Here is a 20,076-nt window from a genome sequence, read left to right on the forward strand (position 1 = left end):
ATGTTACAGCATTTAAATGTGGTAGAAAAGTGATACATCTTAGTGAAAGATAGTTATTTCTAGAAAGAATGATGTGTGGGATGGGATAGAAATTATTTGGCGCTTTTAATGTTAATTATACAGCTATTACTGTACATATGTTATGAGCTAAAAGGAGGAATCTTTTGTTGTGTAATATACTCTTGGAGTCTCCCCAAAGTCCTTTACCTTTTCATTTATTGCTGTGGTGCACAGTTGACTACCCTGTTGAGCTTCCTTCTAGTATTTTCTTTAACTGTCCTAATTTTTTTCTTCTTATACTGTATTCTGCATAAGTTGTGAGATACTCCTGATGGTACTTCTTTTGAAAATCTTCCCCTTTTGTTGCTTCTGTTTATTCTGTATATATGTGACATTTAAGTCATTTTTTAAAAATGATTTCTTTGTCACGATGTATTCTCCCTGAGGTTTTTTAAAAGACAATTTTGGAACAAAATGTTACATGGGCAGTGAAATGAGTCATTGGTGGCAGAAATATATAGTCTTATGAGGGAAATAATGTATTACAGAAATTTTCAAATGAATGCAGAAGTACTATAGTATAATGAACTCCCACCTGTTTATCCAGCATCTTCAACCTTGGGCTGTCCTGTTTCATCCAAATCCCAACTTTTCCCTGTCCCATATAATTTTAAGCAAATGTTAGATATTATATACTTTGATTTCTAAATATTTCAGTGTACATAGGTCAAAGATGGTTTCTTATATAGCTATGATAGTCATAACTTTAAAAATTTCCTTAAAACATCCAATCACTTTTCAAGTTTCATGTCAGTTTTTTCTAGTTTCTTTGATAATTATTGGAACTTCAGGTTAAAGTATCACTGTTGTTTTTAATAGCAGCTGGACAGTTGTCTATTTAAATCAACTTGTCTTTGACTTTAAGGCATGTTTTTGGTTTATATCTTAAGTTTCATTGAGTATGTCTTTTTAAAAAAAGATTTTTTTTTTAAAGATTTTATTTATTTGACAGAATGAGAGACAGTGAGAGAGGGAAGCAGAGGGAGCGGGAGAGGAAGAAGCAGGCTTCCTGCTGAGCAGGGAACCTGATGCAGGGCTTAATGCCAGGACCCTGGGATCATGACCTGAGCTGAAGGCAGATGCTTAACGACTGAGCCATGCACGTGCCCCTGAGTACATCTTTTTAGTTGAGTGATAATCTCGTTATTGTTCACTTGTAATTATGATATAACCAATGAAGGAGTTTATATATAAAGTCATGACTTAAGATTTCATACTAATTTAATATGCAGATAATGTCAAGGACTTGAGGACAATAAAGGGCAGATTTTACTCACCTTGAGGAGAAATAATTATTTTGACATTTGATTCACTAAGTATTGAATATTTCTTGGCAAGCCACATTTGAGCAGGGAAAATGGAATTTGGAATTGGGCAAGGAAAGTTACATGTAATACTGGGTTAGAGTGTGTGTGTGTGTGTGTGTGTTAGTGTTAGGAAGTGGTAGGCTTTCGAAAAATGTATGCTTGTGAAAGATTTTGATTCAGTTAATGGGGAATGAGAAGTAACATATAAATAGATTCGATAGATCAAAATGAACATATTTTTGGCATTGGGATGTTTTCTTATGTGAAATGGTTCCCAGAGGCTATAACTAGACTTTAAACAAAAAAGCCCACCTAATTCTGGACAGAGCTAGCTTACTGGGTTATCTTCTAGAATCTGAAGAGCTAGAAGCTTACCTAATAGTGTCTTTAAGTGATACTAAAATTAAATCCTTTTTAATTGTATGGAATGTATGATAGTTTTGATAGTAGGAATACTGCAGATGGAGTGTCGTATGAATCTGTAAATGTATTTGGTATAGTCCTCTATCATCTCATGTCTTGAGAACCCCAGATATTAAAAACAGCTAGAACTTTAACTTGAGGAGGATCAGTTACATAGTTAATTAGCTAGGAAGAGTGAATACCTAAGACAGCCACCAGTCTCCTCCTTCAGCTATTCTTATACACAGTTGACCTTTGAGCCACAAAGGGGGTTAGAGCAATAGCTCTTCCCACCCCCTGCAGAAATCAGTGTCTAACTTGACTCCCCTACAAATTACCTACTAATAGCTCACTTCACCAATAACAAAAAGTTAACATATATTTTGTATGTTATTTATGTATTATCTACCATATTCTTACAGTAAGGTAAGGGAAAAATCACAAGAAAATAATCTATAGTCCTGTACTATATTTATTGAAAAAAATCTGAATGAGTAGATCTGTGTTGTTCATACCTGTGTTGTTTAGGGGTCAGGTGTTGTGGTTATAAAAATGCCTAGGAATCCATTATTCTGTCCAAAAAAAGGCTTTTAATTTTCACTAAGAATGGTAAAGAGGACTAACTTCTGAAAATTCTGCCTGAGGGACTCAGAATTCAATCATACTCTTTGATTTCATTGTTGACAGTAAACAAATACTTTTTTACTAAATTAAACTTGTTTGAGAGTACTTTAGTTAAAGTAGTATATCTTTAAATCATCTCTATTCATATTAAGGGCCCAAAGGTACTTTTTCTGGTGTTTGGGACATACCCATAAATTCTAGATTCTAGATCTAGTATTGTGCTGTTTTCAGAGAATTGGATCTAGTGTAAATTAGTGCACTCTCTATCAGACTAGTCTTAAAAGTCTGTCTGTCCAGTCCCAGTAGACAAGTTAGTTTTCAAACTGCCACAGCTGTAAATCATTTTTAAATTTCATTTGTTGTGATTTTTGCCTGCTCCCATCTCTTTTCTGAAGTATTTCTTTTACAGTATGCTTAACTTTCCTTTTGCCATTTTGGCTTGGAAATTATGAAAAAAAGAAAAAATCCAAAAAAACCCAAGTAAATTAGCTAAAGAAGAGCACATCTGTCAGTGGAAGATGTTGCCAAGTTTGTGACTGGTCAGTGAAAAATCTCTTCATTCACTTTAAGGAAGAAGAGATGATACTCTTGCAGGGGATTTTAAGAAGCACTTTGGAGTTCCGAAAATTTTAAGAAATCTGTTCTTCGTTTATTTTGAAGGAGCTGATAATTTTTTTATGGAATAAAACAGTATGATAGTCTTGAACCTTCAGGGAGACATAATATTTGACGTTGGTAATTTTGTACCTAATTAGTTATTTTCTTTTTGTAGCTTCTCCCCCAAGCTGCAGAATTCTGAGGTATTTTGATATTGAGGGAACCCAGTGATTTACATAAGTAATGTTTAGTTAGTCGTAAAGTTAGTTAATTGAGTGCTTTCTGTGTGTTGGACAGTGCCAGCTAGATACTAAAAAGCTGATCTGGTTCTTGTCCCATAAAGTAAGTGCAATTTCACATTGTGATTAGGCTTCTGAAAGAGAAGACCAGGGTTTGTATGAAGGCATAATTTGGATATTCAGTTTAGATTGGACAAGAGAAGATGGAATAAAAGCCTAAGTTGAATAATGGTTTGCCAGGGTTTGGGGGTACAGGGAGCAGAGCTTTCTTGGCAGATGAAATAGCATTTTTTTTTTTTTTTTTAAAGATTTTATTTATTGATCAGGGGAGGAGCGGAGGGAAAGGGAGAAGCAGACTCCGCTGATCAGGGAGCCTGATGCAGGGCTCGAGCCCAGGACCCTAGGATCATGACCTGAGCTGAAGGCAGACACTTAACTGACTGAGCCACCAGGTGCCCATCGAGCAACATTTTAAAAACCTTTTTTTCTGAAGGGCGGAAAAGAATTAACTTGAGAAGATACTGCAGTTTGTGTATTCTTTCAAGAATCCAAATGATTTGTGTAAGTCAGTATTTCCATGCCTCATCACTTGAGATGATACAGGACTGGTTTATGGATAGTATGGATAATTAAAGATTGGTTTCTTTCTTTTGCCTGGTTGGAATGTAAACGCTTTGGGAAACAGAGTTTGTGTCTGTATCTGTATACTTGCCTTGTGCATGGAACTTCAAAAAGAAAAAAAAAAACCTGATTTGGAAAAGGGAACAGGAGAGTGTGAAATTTGTCACTACACTGTAGATTGTGCGTGAATCTTCAACATAATTGTGAAAAACTGATTGGTTTTCATGAAAAGGCATTTTCCTTGATTTCTTGGTGGAGACAGCATGATGATAGGGTGATTTGGTGTATATAGTTTATAATTTGGTTTCTATTCTGAATCTTTTGGTTTTGGGCGTCAGATTCATTTCAATTTTGGGATGGGTCAAAGGCTAAGGAATTAATCTGGGGTAATGTTTATGAAGTGAAGGTGGTGTAGCTCTTTCCTTCAAGGATGCATGTTTTGTAAGACCACCATCCTGAGTTGTTTATGGTATATATAGCTTCAGGACAAGCTGCTGGAAAAATCTAGAAAACTTAAGGACAGGATGTAGTTTAAATCTATAATCAGTTGATAAAGGAGAAATGAACAGAACTTGGGGTCTCAAGGTGTGATAAACCCCTTGTAAAGTTTGAGGGAGAAAAGTTTTGAACTAACCAGCCAAAGAAGTGCTAATCTCCATAATACGATTCAGAGACTTTCCACATTTTTTTTAATTTCCAAAAGGCAGTCTAGATGAGAAGATGGAAGAAAATCTAAAAATATTTAATAAATATGAGATTCCAGTACAAACACTGCTACAATAAGGAGTTGGCTGGTACAGGACCTTTAAGGTTGACACTGGGGAGAATTTAGCAGATATTGTTGTAGCAGCTTCTCATAGCAGATTCTTTGGGGCTTGAGTTAGAAGCACCAACTGAATAAGGACTATTTAGAGATTCCACAGTGGGTTTCCAATAAGGCAGCCTTACTAAAAAGTAGATGAGCTGAGAAGAGAATCAAAGGGAAATACATCCTAAGCCACAGACAAAGATTACGGGGCTGGAGTTGTGTCCTAGCTTTGCTACTTATTAGCTGCGATCTTGGCAATGTTAATTAGCCTCCCTGTGCTTATTGCTTTTTCAGAAGATAGAGCTGATAATAACTACCTCATATGGTGGTTCTGAGATAAAATAAGTTAATTTGTATACAGCCTTTAGAGTAATTCCTGTCGCCCAGCAAGTGCTAAGTCAACATTTCTACACTGCTGCTGCTGTTAGGGGTGGTAGATTTCCAGTTTGAGAAATTATTGGATCTTATTAAGCAGTTAACCTAGTTAATTAAAAAGAGACATAAAAACAGCTTAATAAAGTTCTTTTTAATACAGCACTTGAATTACAATTTGGGGGTTTTAACTTGAATTAAAACTTGGGTATTACTTGTCACTATGAAATGAATGAATGAATCCAAATACTCTTTTAGGGCTGGAGGTAAGCCATGGAAATAGGTCTGGTACTTTAAAGACCATTAAATACATAAACATTAATTATAAACTAATTTATTGAACATATGTTGTAGAGTAGGCTTTGTTCTAAATCAGGTATAGCACTGGGGTTAGATAAGGTAGTTTTACTAAATCTTTAGAAAGGGGTAGTGATAAAGAACAAATATGGTTATTTACCACTTAAGCATTTTCTGTCAGGCTGAAAACTCATTGTTGTCACCTTAGAGTTAGAATTCTTTGATTTTTTTTTTTCGTTCATAAAAAGCTAACTTGATTTCCTAAAGGTATGCATATATTGCATTTGGTCTTTGTGTTTATACTTAAGTACTTGCAAGGGTTTAGTTCTAGAATGCTCTTTGTTTATAGTGTTTAACATCTTACAAAATGTTAAATAAAACCTATGCATTTATACTAGCTTTCTGTGAATTTTGTTGAGGAATGGACAGTCTATTTTGAGAAGGTAATTTGCCCGTTTTTAATTTCTTAGGTATTTCTTTTGCTTGATACATAGCTGACTGAACCATACCAATGTATTTTAGCTGTTTGCCCAGATAAAGCTGTATGCTTTGAATGCTGATCTCAGAACTATGAGGCTGGCTGTACAGGTTATATATAAGTGGGGTTTGCGGTTTTCTGTTTGCTTTCTTTTTGTCCATTTTTTGGTATTAGAAATGCATTGGAACACTGTAGATTCCAAATTGTTCAAAATACTGTGTCGTACCTTTCTATGTGACTGTTCACATCTTGTAGTTTGTTCTTTGTAACCAATACTGTGTATAGGTTGTTGTGATTCTAGTAAGATTAGTGTTGTTTAAATGTATCAAGTTGAACTTGACCCTATATAAATGTTTGCTTATCCCTTTACAAATGAAAGGAATATTAAGTACACAAAAGAACTGTGTTAGTGTCACTAGTTCTTCTCTGACTTGGTTGGGGACTTAAGCTGTGAGGCAATTAATAATGTAGTTTTAGTCACATGAATTATATAGATGATTTCACAAAGGAGAAGGTATTTCATCTGAGCTGAGAAGGGTGGATGGACTTAGATAGATTAACTTAGCTAGGTTTTAAGTAGAGTAGAAGTTCCTAAACTACCTTAAGTTCACATGTTTAATGTCCCAGTGATTTTTTTAAGGTACCCTACGTCTGAAGAAATGACTCAGAATTCCATTTATTTATTGGTTTGGTTCTAAAAACTTAGTTAAGTATTTATGTCCTAAGAGCTTAGTAGCCTTTAAACAAATAGCACACATACACTGGAATCAAAACTTTTTTTTTTTAAAGATTTTATTTATCTGACAGAAAGAGATCACAAGTAGACAGAGAGGCAGAGAGAGAGAGAGAGGGAAGCAGGCACCCTGCTAAGCAGAGAGCCCAATCAATGCGGAACTCGATCCCAGGACCCTGAGATCATGACCCGAGCTGAAGGCAACAGCTTAACCCATTGAGCCACCCAGGTGCCCATCAAAATATATTTTTTTAAGATTTTTATTTATTTATTTGACAGAGATCACAAGTAGGCAGAGAGGTAGGCAGAGAGGCAGGCAGAGAGAGAGAGAGGAGGAAGCAGGCACCCTGCTGAGCAGAGAGCAGGATGTGGACCAAGACCTTGAGATCATGACCTGAGCCAAAGGGAGAGGCTTAACCCACTGAGCCAACCAGGTGCCCGGAATCAAAATATTTTTATTTCATTTTTAAAGCACCATTATCTACTAGTGTGATGTCAGTTTCTTAAACTATGGAGTTGAGTTGGACACTGCCACCTTTATTTACTGTTCTACACTGATATTTGCCTTATATTTGCTTTTTGTTAGAGCGACTATCAAAAATTAAGCCTTGCAAAGATAGTATCTTTGAAAGGAATACACATAATGAAGTACCTCTGCTAGTGGTTCTGTGGCATCACATGTCAGTTATGGAAGACGATAATATAAATTGTTTTGAATCTTAGGCAAGAACATAGTTATTCTCTGGAAATAGGGTATCATTTAACAAATTGAATCAATTTACTGTAGCAAGTTAAGTGACCTGTTTATACCCAAAGAAGGAAGTAGTTTACTCTTCTCTTGACTGGATATTTAAATAGATGTTAAAGTTCTACAGTAATCTAAACTTAGACTGTGCTAGGGGATTATACATAAACTGTCCTTTAGGTGATCTTATTGAACAACCAAATACCTTATTTTTTAAAACTGCCGTGTTCACATGATCAGGTTTCTAAAGGTTGTTTTTTTTTTTTTTTTTTTGACGTAACTTCGTAGAACTATATAAATTTAGAAATACAATGCTAGCATTATAGACACTGAATACATTAAGTTAGTGATGAATCCAGAAATAGCCAGATCACCTAAAAGAGGTAAATGACTTCATTTTTAACTGACTTATGTGGGTTTTTTGTTTTTGTACACAATTATGTGTTCTTTGATGATAGTTCTTTATTTTTATGCTTATGGCATAGAAATAACTGATAACTGGAAGAAATTGTTGGAGGAAGGTAATTTGAGGACTATTGGTACCTAATGAATAACTATAATAGTAATCCCTGTGAGTATGTTTAAAAGTTGGTAATTGACCATTTCATAATGTTGGCATTTTAATGCATGGTAGGGTGTGGGTGTTCAGGCTTCACTATTTATAGTAGTGAAAAGAGCTGTATTTTATAAAGTCAGTATACTATATATAGTTTTCTTTTAATGAAGTTCTTGGTAAGTGCAAGCTGTTTTAGCTTTGTCATTTCTGTTTCTTTTACTGTTGTCATTCAAAAAGTATTCTACTGATAGGGCTGCTTTTAAAGTAATTTCTACACCCATCGTCGGAATCAAACTCACAACCCTGAGATCAAGAGTTGCATACTCAAATACCTACTGAGCTAGCCAGGTACCCCATCTACTGATAGGTGCTGATTTCACTTGTATTTTTCTAGAACAGTAAATATAAAGTTGCCTTACTCTTTTTAATGACTGTATAGTTTGTTTTATTCTATTGATGGGCACTCAAGGTTTGTAGTTTTGCTATTAAAAACACTTGCTTGGGTACCTGGGTGGCTCAGTCAGTTGAATGTCTGCCTTCTGCTCTGGTTGTCATGTCCAGGCCCTGGGATTTGAGCCCTGCTCCGTGGGGAGTCTGCTTCTCATTTTCTCTTTCCTTCTCCCTCTCCACCTGCTTGTGCTTTCTCTCTCTCTCAAATAAATAAAATACTAAAAAGAAAAACATGTGCTGCCCTTAGTACCCTCCTAACAAAACCTGGTACAAACATTTTTTCACACATTGACACATATATGCCTGAAATGAATTCCCTACAAATGAAATTGGTTGAGTTACAGGGTTATGTTTGAATTTTATTATGTTGCCAGATTGTCTTTCATAGAGATTTTATCTACTCTGACCAGTAAGGACTGAGCAAATGAATGTTTGTTTCTGTATCCTTGCCAGCATTGTATTGTGGAACTTTTTTTTTTTCTTTGTCATTATTTTAAGTGAAAAATGAAATATTATGGTTTTAATTTGCATTTCTTTTGTATGAAATTGAGCTTTTTACGTGTTATTTATGAGCCATTTGTGTTTCTTTTTGGGTTTAGAGTAGTGCTTTTCTCATTTTTCCTGAAGTATTGCTACCTGCTTGACAGTTATTTATAAGGTGCTATTTTAAAATGCATCCCAATCCCAGAGAAGGTAAATTTGAAAAAAATGTACAGTATTACAGGATTAATGAAACTTGGTGTTTGTCCATCTTTCTGTGGTTAGTTGGCTTTTTTTATATTGACTGTAGGAGCTCTTAACAGAATTAGCATTCTGGATATCAGCTGCAATTTTCTTAACAAAATTGGCCTTCGGGATTTAAGTTCAATTTTTATTCACTTTGCCATGTTTCTTTGCTTTGTTTATCACACTTTATGCCATGTAGAAACTTGAATTTTATATAGGTGTTTAGAATTAATTGAAGATGTATTCAGTTATTGAACAATTTTTTGAATCCATGTGTTGTAGTATTTTTGTTTTACACATCTTTGATCTATATGAATTTTTTTTAAGGAGATAAAAGGTTTGAGGTAGGGATTTAGGTAGGTTAACACTCTGTGTCTCTCTTAACACATTCCTACACCAGAGAACGTAACACTAAGTTATTGGGGATTGTTTCCCCATGTAGGCACAGTTGTGCATTAGTTTTTGACATCCACTAAAGTTATGAATAATCTTATACAGAGTTTGTTAAAAATTTCTGGTGTACATTTTGGGAAACTTTCACCTATGTATCTATTTTCTTTGAACCAGACAAATTGAGAAATTTTTCAAAAAATTATAAACAGAAAACTAAGTAATACCTTTGTAGTCTGTAATGTTTTATAATACTTTTTTCATGTTGGAATTGGTATTATTGGTCAGGGTCAGGGTTGGCATTTGGCTTATAGTTGTGTTATGCCATTTGCATGTGCCCATTGCAAAAAAATTCTCAAGATAAGTTCATACTACTCAGCACACTGAATTTTTTTTTTGTTTATTTTATTAATTAAGCAGTCATGGTTGAAAATATAAACTGTTTCTGACTTAATCTTCAGGGATCTTTTGCTGCTTTAGGCATCTATTTAATCTGCCTCTGTATAACTTGATTTAGACTACTGCATCTCAGACTTTAGTAAGCATCAGACTCAGGAAAGCTTGTTCAAACAGATTGCTATGACTCCTCTTCAAAATTTCTCATTAAGCGGGTCAGGAGTGAGACCCAAGTTTTATATTTTTAACTGGTTCACAGGTGGTAGTACAGATGACTACTTAAGCAAGTTTTTGTTTCAGAACTGAAGAACACTGAATACTAGCATATCCAGTCAAAGGTAGAGTTTGACTCTCCTATTCAGTTTTCAATTATTAGTCTATTGTTGAAACTTCAAAATTAGGTGATCAAAGTTTTATTATTGTGACACCCTACTTTTTTGTGACTGATGCCTTACTGTGGTTAAATCTTCCATTAGTACTGAGAGGAAGGTAGTAAAATTGAAGATGGCTATGGCTTTTATAGGATCAGTAGTAAAGGTTCTGCCTTTTTCTGTGCTTTGTGTTTGGTTGCATTTTCTTTTTAAATCAGAGGGCTTCATTTATCTAGTAGTGTAGCAAGTCATCGGGTCGTTTTTCTTATTTCTTAGGGTTAATAAGGACCTTAATTTCACATACACATAAAATTCATGCATAATTTAAAAAGGAAACAAAAACAAGGAAAAGCCGTAAAGGATACAGGGGAACAATTCTGTTAATATACAGATAAAGTGCTGTTCCATACAAAACAACAGAAAGAATCAGAATCAAGTCACTCTAAATATAAAGAAAGAAAATCACCTCAAATACTCTGCCACAGTTGCTGGTAAATCTGACAGTGGCTTAATTAGGAGAAGTGTAGGACCTTTCTGTTTTCCTCTTGATAGCGTAAGTAAACAACAGTGACAGCAGGTCCGAGGAGTCTCGATGGAGCGACAAACCCAGAGGGGGAAGGAAACCTGGGGGAAGGATAGGTGTGTGGTCTTGCTCCCAGCTTCCCCTCTGTTCTTGAAATAGGCCAGGTCGGTTGATTGGTCTTCATTATTTTGACATTTGACCTGTTGAACTTGGGTTTTTTTTTTTTTTTTAAAGATTTTATTTATTTATCTGACAGAGATCACAAGTAGGCAGAGAGGCAGGCAGAGAGAGAGGAGGAAGCAGGCTCTCCGCGGAGCAGAGAGCCAGATGTGGGGCTCGATCCCAAGATCCTGGGATCATGACCCGAGCTGAAGGCAGAGGCTTTAACCCACTGAGCCAGCCAGGTGCTCCTGAACTTGGGTTTTAATCCACAGCCTCATCCCTTCTTGTTTTTTGCCAGTGAACATGTCGGTACTTTGGAGCCTCTTAATGTACTTTAAGAAAAGTCCAGTGTTCCTAAAATCAGCTGTGTATGTTGATGCTGGCACACTTGTAATTTTATCAAAACTTATAGCACCCATAGAAAGAAAAATTTATGTAATAATATAACAACAGAAAACAGTGCCTGAAGTCTAGTAAATGAAAGCATGCCATAAAGGAATCAATGATTGTGGTGACAAACAGCAAAAAATTGTCCCAAAACTCTCAAGGCCTAACAAACTGTAGTTTAAAAAAAAAAAAAGTATGTTTTTCATATGTTAAATAAGATACACTAATAGAGACAGGATTAGAATTTTGAGGTGACTTCTGAGAACGATGTTGGATGGCAGAAATCTGTTCAGTTTTGGTACACACTTAAAAGAGAGCATTACTTAGTGTTAAAGTAAGATAGGTAGGAGGAAAAGGATGTACCTGCATACTTGTTTTGGGGGGACACTTTTATGTGACTTCTATCCGCTACTGGGTTGAGGTTTTTTTTTCTTGTTTGTTTTTGTTGTTGTTGTTGTTTTTTGATGGACAGAGATCACAAGTAGGCAGAGAGGAAGGGAAGCAGGCCCTGTGCCGAGTAGAGAGCCTCATGCAGAGAGCCCGATGCGGGGCTTGATTCCAGGACCCTGGGATCATGACCTGAGCTGAAGGGAGAGGCTTTAACCCACTGAGCCACTCAGGTACCCCTGGGTTGAGTTTTTTATTTAAAGATCTCTCTTTATATAGAAGATCCAGATGTACTTGGGAAGTCTGGCTCTGTTTCCTTGATTTAAAAGGTAATGGGCACCTGGGTGGCTCAGTTGGTTAAGCCTCCAACTCTTGGTTTCTGCTCAGGTTATGATCTCAGGGTTGTGAGAACAAGCCCAGCTCCGGCTCCAGGTTTACTCAGTGTGGAGTCTGCTTGAGATTCTCTTGCCTCTGCCTGTCTGGCTCTTGTATGTGCCTATGCACACGTGTGCTCTCTCTCAGATAAATCTTTTTTAAAAAGGCCATCTGAAGGTTGGGGGTCAATTAAATCAGGTTAGAAGTTTGGCTGACTAAGAGCATCTGCTGCAGTTATTTCAGAGGACAGAGAAAGTAGTATAGTACTTATGTTTTAATATTCTATTAAATATTAATATTTAATATTTACTCAGTAGTACTTTTGTTTTAGTATTACTGCTTATCTCTAGATCACAGATGAGCTTACAAACTACTTTTTTTCTGAATGTTTCCAAACCCCACCTCCACACCAGGTAACTTTTTGCTATTGTATTTATATGTACATTTTTCTTGGACTTTGAGGAGAGTATAGTATGTTAGTATAGGAGGGGCTCAGGATTGGGGATCAGTACAGTGATACTTAGTCTTAAGATATTTAACTGGTTTTGAGACTCTGGGAAAGCTAACGACTAATAGTGAATTTTCTACACTGGGAAATCAGCAATATTGATTATATTTCTAGGAGACCTTTCATCTTTAATTACAATATTTATTTTAGAGAGTGCATGCACGCAAGTGGGTGAAAGGGCAGAGGAAGAGAATCTCACACAGGCTCCCTGCTAAGCACAGAGCCCAACTCAACTCGGGGCTCCATCTCATAACCCTGACATCATGACCTGAGCTGAAACCAAAAGTTGGTACGCTTAACTGACAGAGCCACCCAGGTGCCCCTACAAATGTAATTTTTTCCGAAGCTCTCTATTACACAAACAGCAGACTTCCTACATTCCTGTTGTGCAGGAGAGGTAACAGTAACATCTCAGAATTAGATCACTGAGTGATGATCAAATGCTGAGACACCTGTTAGGAGTCTGTCTCTGGAGTCTGGAAGTCAGAGGGTTTAGTTGACCATTTAACTTAGTACATATATTATACATACTTCCTAATAAAACAAGACAGATAGGAGTTCCATTAACATACAATATCTGTATTCTGCCCTTTGCAACATTTCCCCTCAGAAAAATCTAAAAGAATGAGCATTGGGGTTAGCTGTGCTTTTAAATGCCTCTACACTGTTGTGGTTGTGTGAAGCTTGAGTGTAAGGAGGGAAAAGATCAAAATAAAGAGGGTGACTTTTTTTTTTTTTTTTTCTTTTAAACAAGTTTCAAGGAGTTTTCAAGTTAAAGCCTGGTACTTTTATCAGTTCTGGGACTTTTTCATATTTTTAGTATTTGAGATTGAGGTACATTTTTACAGTCTGAGAGTCTTATAAACTGGTAGCGATTTGGTGGTGGTTATTGGTGGTGGTTATTGTGGTGAGTGCTTGAACTTGATCTAGCTGTACATGCTTCACTTCAGATAAGTAATGCACTATTGTTGGAACTATGTGTACTGGGTTTATTTGCTAATTAAAATGCATTCAAAAAGATTATCCTGGGATTCCATGTTGGAATGAGTAAGCTTGGATACTGAGCATGGTGTACATTTGATAGTATTTAAGCAAATATTTATTGTTCAAAGAGTACCAGTTCATTCCCCCCCCAAATGAAAGAACAGACAAGAGCTTTGTGGAATCTGAGGAAGTTACACACAAACAGATGATACTGTATTATGTTTCGCTACTGAGATAATGTGCAAAAGGATTGCCTATTTCATGTCAGTAATTAACAGCTGAAGTCAGGAGAAATTACTAAATGTCCTCAAATAGATCAGAGATATTTCAAAGCAGCTAGAGGCTATAGTGTAGCTGATTCATGCACTATGCTGCACTGTCATTAAGCCATTGAGTCATATTTTAATTGGCACTGTTTTTTTCTTTCATGGTCTTAATATAAAATAATCTTTAGGTAATTCTGTGTTAATTGCAGAAATGTAGTTTACTTTAAATAAGAAGCTGAAATATATAGAGTAAGGATGGGTTTGTTTGCCCAAAGTCTTACTAAACTTAGAATTATGTTAAAGTGAAATAAGGAGAACAGTTCATTTCTGCTGTACATTGTCAATTTAGTGAACTTAACTGCTCCAGCAAATCACATTAGCTAAAAATACCAAGTTAGTCCATGAAAGATGAGTAGGTTAGACTAATTTGTAAAAAATAAAAACCCCAAAATGGTGAAGTTAGAAATGATGACTTCTCATTTTTATACTGCTTTTAAATTTGTAAATCATGAATTGAATGAACTGTGACTTTAGCCTATACAGGCAGACTTTGTTTTGTCCGTGTGCCAAACTCTAGGGATAGTTGTTTTCTCTTAGTGACAGTAGCAGCCAGAGTAGAATGGATGGGAGATGGCTGGCCCATAACACCACTTGCAAACCAAACCATCCTGCATCGGATGCTGTATTAGCTGTTTTATCTTGAGCAATCTCTAAACTTCCTTTCCCTCTCTGCATTGATTTAGTGGATGTCTTTTTCCTGTTGTATATATTTATCATATATTTATCATATATTCATATATTTATCAACATTTCTGTAGTGCTAATGCTGCCCCTTATTCCATGAATGTATTCCTTTTTGTGCTTGCCATTATGTCATTGAATTGGACGGGACTGGGCAAACAGATGGTAGACTTTTGTGCTGTCTCAACCCTTTTGAACCAAGGAAGCCTGTTGGCTTAAATGGGGAATTAATAATACGGCTTTAAAGAAATGTGCATTTGCATTGTGGTAACATTTTAGTGATACGGTATTATAAAACAACTTAAAGTGACTTCTTAGTTTTGTTTTGGAAGTTGAACATTTTTGTTTTTAATTGTTTTTGAGAAACTCACTTAAGTGATGCGTTTTGGCTTTGGCATTTGTATGAAACCATGTGCTAGTTATATTCCATAAGCAGATTTAATCTCGTTTTCTTAATGCATTTCAGTATTACAGTCTCACCTGACAAAATTTGGTAGTGTATAGCTTGTTTGATACTCTTAGAAATTTTTATTCATGTTTAATTTTGCAATTGATTATGAAACAATAGCCCATTTGTTTTGGGAAAAATTTAATTTTGATTTTCCTGATGTCTTTGCATGTCATGAAGTTGAGTTTTAAAATGCTCTAAATGAACCTTGGCCGACTTGTTTTTTGTGAATATAGGTATATGACTGATGGAATGCTACTTCGTGAAGCTATGAATGATCCCCTCCTGGAGCGTTATGGTGTAATAATTCTTGATGAGGCTCATGAAAGGACTTTGGCTACAGATATCCTCATGGGTGTTCTGAAGGAAGTTGTAAGACAGAGATCAGACTTAAAGGTGAAATAATTTTTTTACTCATTTATTTCATTAAAAAGGGTATATTTAAAAAAACGGGATATATGCCAATCATTCTAATCACCTATAAAATATCAGTTGTAAAACAAGGAACCAGTAAGTACCTACATTGTTATTTTTCTTTGTTTCTAAGGTATGTAACTGTGTCTTCATGTGTGTTCTTGGTATGATTTCACTTTTTAGTAATGTATTTTTAAGCCAGATCTTTTCCATTTCTAACCTACCTGTTTTCTAGTGATCTAGTAACCCTGCTTACCACACCCATTATAACTCGTCATGTTGGGTAATAGGAACAGCTATACCCAGAACAAGCAAGCCTTTTCTCAGAAATGTGTTCACTTCACCTAGTTTGCTTGGGTTTTTCTTCTTTCTGTTATATTGCCACTACCCTGGCCAGCGTTAAATTGTTTATAAGGGCCTAAAACGGACTGAATTTTCTGACCTTTTTGCCTCGAGTTTAGGAAGTGCCTCCCCCTTCCCCCCCCCTTTTTTTTTCTTTTTTTTTAAAATATTTTACTTCTTTATTTGGCAAAGAGAGACAGCCAGAGAGGGAACACAAGCAAGGGAAGTGGGAGAGGGAGAAGCAGGCTTCCCGGTGAGCGGGGAGCCTGATCAGGGGCTCAATCCCAGGACCCTGGGATCGTGAACTGAGCCACCCAGGCGCCCCATGAAGTGCCTTTTTTTGCTGTGTGTGTCTGTACCGTTTATTGGAGCTTGGGCTGCTCATTCAGTTGTTAGCATATACGTGTTATCGGGATTGTACACGGTGCAGAAAGATTCTGGGTCTTAAAACAATTGTTATCTTAGTATGTTTTTGCCTATAAATTAAAATTACGCTTTTAAAGAAGGTATTTAAAAAATTAATGCTGTCATTGTTGATTAAACTTTATGAACTGTTGAAGTTTTTGTTTTGTTTTAATTGAAGTATAGTGGATACACAACGTTATCTTAGTTTCTGATGTACGGCATAGTGATTGGTAATGACAACTCTGCATTCATTATGCTGTGCTCACCTCGAGTATAGCTACCATCTGTGAGCATACAACACTATTAAAATACCATTGCCTATATTTCCTATGCTGTACCTTTCATTCGCATGACTTATGCATTCCATAGGTGGAAGTTTGACACTTCTACTCTACTTCACTTATGTTGCCCATCCCTCCACCCTCTTCTGGCAGCCACCAGTTCTTTGTATTTATAGGCCTGTTTCTGCTTTTTGTTCTTTAGAGTTCACATATAAGTGAAATCAGGTGTGGGTTATTAAAGCTTTTAGGAAAGAAAGTCAAAGTAGAAATTACTCTGTAGTAGAATGTTTTATGGGGTGCCTTCTTTTTAAGTAAACTTTTTAATGGGTCCTGTAACGTGTCATTTACTTTGTGGGGGGTGGGGGTGCCTGCCCTGTGTTGTAGCCCTTAACCCTAACCCCTAAATGGCCTTCTGTGGCTGTGGCTTTTTACAACAGTGTAGAAAATCCCTATGTAGGAATTTTTCTGAAGAAGTCATGCTTATTCAAAGTGATTTGGAAGAAGGAGAAAATTTATACCTGTGCCACTGATTTTTTTTTCTTTTTTGCATTTCCTGTTTATTCTTGTGTGCAAGGTTATCATTTTCTGTCTTAATACAGTAGTAATGATACTGTGTATTAATGTTTTTATCAATCCCTTTTACATATTATGAAAACTAAACGTGTTAGGAACATTTTATGAACTTTGGGTTTTCAGGTATTGTTTCATGAAGATGTAGTTTATTGGATATTGAGTTTCTTCTAATTTTTTAAAATGTTAGTAACTTTTCTATAGCTCAGCGTTTCTGTGTTTGTTTTTAAAGATTTATTTATTTTAGGGACGCCTGGGTGGCTCAGTTGGTTGGACGACTGCCTTCGGCTCAGGGCGTGATCCTGGAGTCCCGGGATCGAGTCCCACATCGGGCTCCCAGCTCCATGGGGAGTCTGCTTCGCTCTCTGACCTTCTTCTCGCTCATGCTCTCTCTCACTGTCTCTCTCTCTCAAATAAATAAATAAAATCTTTAAAAAAAAAAAAAGATTTATTTATTTTAGAGAAAGGGAGCATGAACTGGGGGGAGGGGCAGTGAGGGAGAGAACAGAACTTTAAACAGACTCCTTACTGAGCTGGGGGATGATCTCAGAATTCTGAGATCATGACCTGAGCTGAAATCAAGAGTCAGATGCTTAATGTCCTGAGCCACCCAGGTGCCCCAACATTTGATTTTTTTATAATTAATTTGTATGAGGATTTTTATAGGTTTTTAAATAACATATATAGAATATATATATTATATATAGAACAGTAACCGTTACTTATCTTTTTTCCTTAAGAGCATGTAAGAATCCTTGAAGAAAATCTCAAATAATTCACTGTTGTTTTTTTTTTCCAGGTTATAGTTATGAGCGCTACTCTAGATGCAGGGAAATTCCAGATTTACTTTGATAACTGTCCTCTCTTAACTATTCCTGGGCGTACACATCCTGTTGAGATCTTTTATACTCCTGAACCAGAGAGAGATTATCTTGAAGCTGCCATTCGAACAGTGATCCAAATTCATATGTGTGAAGAGGAGGAGGGAGATCTTCTACTTTTCTTAACTGGTCAAGAGGTATAGTCATTATTTGCTTCACTATTTAGCCTTTAGCATATTAAATTATACAACAGCTATGAACTTGGCATATATTAACCATGTATTTCTTATCCCAAGTTTTAAGGTTTTTCTTCAAGTTGATTGTATTTATGTATGACATATATAACCCCTTTGTCTCTGTACTCTATGAATACCCTTTTGTATGGTTGGTGTTTGTTAATTATCCTATGAATGTTAAATGCTTTTAGAATTTCAAGGTTTAGTGATTGCCGTCTCAGCTTTGGAGAGACCTGAGTGGTAAGTAGTGGTGTGGTAAAGCAAGAACCTGAAACACACAGCTGCTTTGAAATTCACATTGTCTTAGTCAGTTAGCTTTTGAGTGACTTGGGTGCCCATTCAACATCAAAACAAATGTTTGTGTTTTGGTTTTGTTTTCCATGCCTTTACTAAGGATTAGAAGCATCACTGAAATTTCTTAGTTAGAATTTACCTCATTTTAAGATACACATTTTATTCTCAGGTGCTGCATTTTTAAAATTTATTTCAAATAGGTTTAATGGTGTGCTGTGACATCCTCAAGGTAAAGTTCAGGAAAGAGCTGTCTGGATAAGAAAGTTTCAGAGAGCCTTTTACTGGAGGTATTCTTAAGGCCTTGTCCTTTGTTTCAGTAGGTTTTATGAATTTTCTAGAATGTGCTTCTCAAACTAACACACATGCAGATCACTAAGAAAATTTGCAGATTCTGATTCAATAGATCTGGTGGAGTCTGAGATTCTATATTGCTAACAAGCTTCCAAGTAATGCTGAAGCTGTCCAGGGTTGAGTGGTGAGGTTCTAGAGTAGCGCTGTCCCCTCAGACCTTTCTTCAGTGCTGGACATGTTCTGTGTCTGTGTTGTTGAATATGGTAGTCACCAGAAATCTTACGGTTTTTGAGTATTTGAAATGTGGCTGTGAGAGGAAGGATTAAATTTTAACATTGCAGCATTTTTATAATTTAAATTTAAATAGCTACAGGTGCCATCCCTTCTACTTCAGTTTTTGTATGACCCACGAATTAGGAATTGTTTTTACGTTTTTCAACAGTTTTAAGTAAGAACAAAAATGTGCAACAGAGATGATACATGGATGCAAAGCCTAAATTGTTTTGGCCCTTTACAATAAAAGGTCTGGCCCCTGCCCCAGAACATTTTTTCTGAAGTGTGGCTAGTGAACTGCCTGCTGAAGGGAGGCAAGCAAGTTCTTGGCCCTCTTGCAGACTTGCTGAGATAGGTGAAATCTTTGGTGAAATATAGGAATTTGCAACTTCAGTGAGGTCTGTGGGCCCTTTTTATATTTCCCTAGGTTTAAAGGTCACTGTCCTAGAGGAATGTTTAAACCCACATAGTTCCTGTAGTACATTAATGACACAACTGTAAACACTGTTGTGGGGAATTGCCCTAGTTCTCCCAGATGGCAAATCAGAGGTCTCCTGTGTGACTGCCTGCCTCCATTGGAATGTGAATTATTTTATTCGTATTCAGTTTCTACAGGAATGTTTGATAACACATAATATACCAGCAGATGCTATTGTTTTCAGAGCTGTAAGTGTTGAGTAATTTTTTTTCCTTGCATTTCTTCAGTATTTATGTGAGCTATGATTTGTACCCCCATTGGCCATAGTTCTTTACTGTACAACAGGATTTTTCAACTTCAGCGCTATTTACATGATAGGATCTGATCAGTTTTTTTGTTGCAGGGTAACCTGTGCATCGTGACATCTTTGGTCTTTACTCATTAGATGCATAACATTGTCTCCCCCAGTTGTAACAACCAAAAATGTCAGCAGACATTGCCACATGTCCCCTGGGTGGAAAATTATTCCCAGTTAAGAATCACACTTGTTCTTCTGGGAAATAAAATGTGTTGCAAATTCAGTTTTACAGATAGATCTATGTTGGTACTAGTCTTTTTTATGCATTTTGAATGGAAGAATTTTTATATATTTTGTAAGCAAGAGTACCAAATGCTTTTTTGATGGCATATAAATGGTATTTAGGCAGTAATGTAGTCTTTAGGCAGTTGTATTCGTTTTGTCCTTTTGTGCCTGGGCTCTAGTTCCCTGCTTCATCTA

General features: G+C 36.2%; 1 protein-coding gene across 1 annotated transcript in view; it reads left to right on the forward strand.

Moving 5' to 3' along the window:
- The window catches only part of DHX15 (DEAH-box helicase 15), a 57,508-nt gene that overhangs the window by 12,618 nt on the left and 24,814 nt on the right, over positions 1–20,076 (forward strand). The window contains exons 4-5 of the mRNA XM_044225876.1: positions 15,190–15,349; positions 17,765–17,983. Of these exons, the coding sequence (XP_044081811.1) occupies positions 15,190–15,349; positions 17,765–17,983 (379 nt within the window). The remainder of the gene's footprint in view (positions 1–15,189; positions 15,350–17,764; positions 17,984–20,076) is intronic.

This window comes from Neovison vison, chromosome 11 (genome assembly GCF_020171115.1).
Source record: "Neovison vison isolate M4711 chromosome 11, ASM_NN_V1, whole genome shotgun sequence".
NCBI classification, from domain to species: domain Eukaryota; kingdom Metazoa; phylum Chordata; class Mammalia; order Carnivora; family Mustelidae; genus Neogale; species Neogale vison.